This window comes from Frankliniella occidentalis, unplaced genomic scaffold (genome assembly GCF_000697945.3).
Source record: "Frankliniella occidentalis isolate FOCC.00 unplaced genomic scaffold, Focc_3.1 Scaffold2726, whole genome shotgun sequence".
Lineage (NCBI taxonomy): Eukaryota > Metazoa > Arthropoda > Insecta > Thysanoptera > Thripidae > Frankliniella > Frankliniella occidentalis.
Window position 1 is genome coordinate 9783 of NW_026269803.1, and position 2211 is coordinate 11993.

A 2211-nucleotide genomic window follows, 5' to 3' on the forward strand; every position below is an offset into this window, starting at 1 on the left:
CCAAACTTCAATTGACAGGACGAACGGGAGCGATCGTCCGAGCTCACTCCGGGATTGGGTCAGTGGTATGGCCGGGGCATCGCGGCGCGGTGGCGGGCGGGCGGGCGCGGGCCGCGGAGACAGGCCCACTGTACACACCGGCAGGGAAAGCGAGAGAGGGGAACCGGGCCGGCTAGGGCAGCCTTGAGACTACTTTACGGAGCCGCTAAGAAGCGACGCGCCACGCCGCCCCACGCCACGCCGGGTGGACGGCCCGAACAGGACGTTGCGGGCTAGCGGGCCCTTCCCTCCCAGGCCCCGCATGCATTAGGTGGGGGCAACGACTCTGGCGGTGGGCGGAAGGGCAGCAGGGGCACACACACACAGAGACACACACACGCAGACACACAAAACAATACGTACACACGCGTCCGTACTCACAACTCGCCGGCACCTCGCTGTTGAGGCAGGACAAAAGCGAGGTTGATGATGACGAGCTTGTCTCCGAGGAGGCCGCCGCCGTTGTCATCGCCCCGGCGGGTTCGCCGCCTGGCGCCTCGCCGCTGTCCCCGTTGACGACGGGCTGCTCGTCGTCGTGGTCCAGGCCCGCCGGGGAAGGCTCCAGGGGCTCCACACTCGCCGCTGCCATTGTCACTCCAGTGGGGCCACGCAGGTGTCTGACGGCAGCCGGCACCGACTCGTCCGGAGAGGAGGTGAGAGGTTAGCCGGGACCGCGAGCTCAACCCGACCGGGACCGACCACAACCCGACCGGTTTGCGCGCTGCTCGGCCCCTCGTCGTGGCCACTTCGGACGCTTCGGACCCACCGCGCCGCACTCGGCTCTATCCGCGCGCTTCGTTTAAATAAACGTCTCCGGCCTCAGCCCCTGCCGGCACCCGGGTAGGCCACAACGGCACACCGGTGCGCGGTACTCGGTGGGCTGCCTACCCACAAGGCGCTCCGCGCGGGGGAGCAAACCGCTCGTTCACGCAGATACGTATCCTGTTGCAGGTAGCAGGCGACGACATGGCGCTCCGCCTGGTGAAGCATGTCTTCGCCAAGTACCCCATCACCGCGAACGCCGTGACGTTCGGCTCTCTGTACGTGACGGCAGAGTTCTCCCAGCAGGTCGCGACGAAGAAAGTCCTGGTGAGTAAGCATTTGGCGAGCGTCGTTCCCGATAGCTAGTCGACTAAAGGTCCACACACTGATCACCTCTCGTTCCTCGTTGCAGGCACCAACCCCCGAGCCCATTGATACAGCGGCCCTCGGGAGGTACGCCATTTTCGGCTGTGGAGTCGGGTCACACATCCTCTACTTCTGGTAAGAATCATCATAAGAATACTCACCTTCAAGTCGGACGACACCAACGTTCCAGTTTACAATATATTCAGTAACGGATTTTATCCTCGTCCGCACGCAGGTACAAGTGGTTGGACAAGAGGTATGCCGGCACCGCGGCTTCAACGATCGCGAAGAAGGTGCTCCTGGACCAGTTCATCATGACGCCCCAGCTCCTCGTCGCCTTCTACCTCAGTAAGCGCCACCATGCTCCATTGCTCCATCCCCGTCCAGTCCAAGGAACGCCTGGAAACTAAAAACTCTGCCTTCGTGACTTTCAGCCATGGCCATCCTGGAGAGGCGGGAGGACCTCTTCGAGGAGATGCGCAACAAGTATGCCAAGACGTTCCAGACGTCGTGCCTGTTCTGGTTGCCCGTGCAGACCGTGAACTTCGTGCTGGTGCCCCCCGCCGCCAGGGTGGTGTACGTCGGCACCAGCTCCCTCATCTGGGCGAACATCCTCTGCTACATCAAGAGGCAACCGCAGGAGCCGTCGCAGGAACAGCCGCAGGAAAAGTAGAACGTAGGGTTTAACGGCGGAGAGAAAATGTTGTTCTCGAGACATCGTTAATTTGTATTTAATCAAAAAACGTGTGCCATATCCACCATATCCGCACGCATGTGTGGTCTGTATAGTATTGCTGTAAAAAATTAAAGACAGTTATATTTTTTTGCAATTTACTTTCTTCTTTCGTGCCGCTCAAAAAAAATCCTCAAAAAGTGTATGTACTATCATCGACTTCCGCACGCACCTGTCGACCTCCCTCCCCCCTGGCCACGCGAGGACATGTATGGACTTGCTCGCACCATCCACGCGTGTTTATTCAATTGTGGAAGGGGGAGAGGGGGCTGCGCGGCTGGCGCCCTTTAGGGGCCGGAGGGCGGAGGGGG

The 2211-nt window shown here is 60.5% G+C and overlaps 2 protein-coding genes across 3 annotated transcripts in view; one reads left to right on the forward strand and one right to left on the reverse strand.

Annotated features, from left to right (window-relative positions):
- LOC113208570 (cocaine esterase-like) overlaps positions 1–628 on the reverse strand; it is a 5458-nt gene extending 4830 nt beyond the window's left edge. The window contains exon 1 of one of the 2 annotated variants that reach the window (XM_026425621.2): positions 421–628. In XM_026425621.2, coding sequence (XP_026281406.1) covers positions 421–628 — 208 coding nt within the window. Of the gene's footprint in view, positions 1–402 lie in introns of both variants that reach the window. The other variant, XM_026425620.2, reaches the window with a different exon arrangement.
- LOC113208571 (mpv17-like protein) lies at positions 557–1997 on the forward strand. The gene is made up of 5 exons (XM_026425624.2): positions 557–692; positions 991–1128; positions 1214–1302; positions 1403–1515; positions 1602–1997. The coding sequence occupies exons 2-5, from the start codon at positions 1006–1008 to the stop codon at positions 1838–1840; spliced, it is 564 nt and encodes a 187-aa protein (XP_026281409.1). The 5' UTR covers positions 557–692; positions 991–1005; the 3' UTR covers positions 1841–1997.
- Positions 1998–2211: the final 214 nt, after the last annotated feature.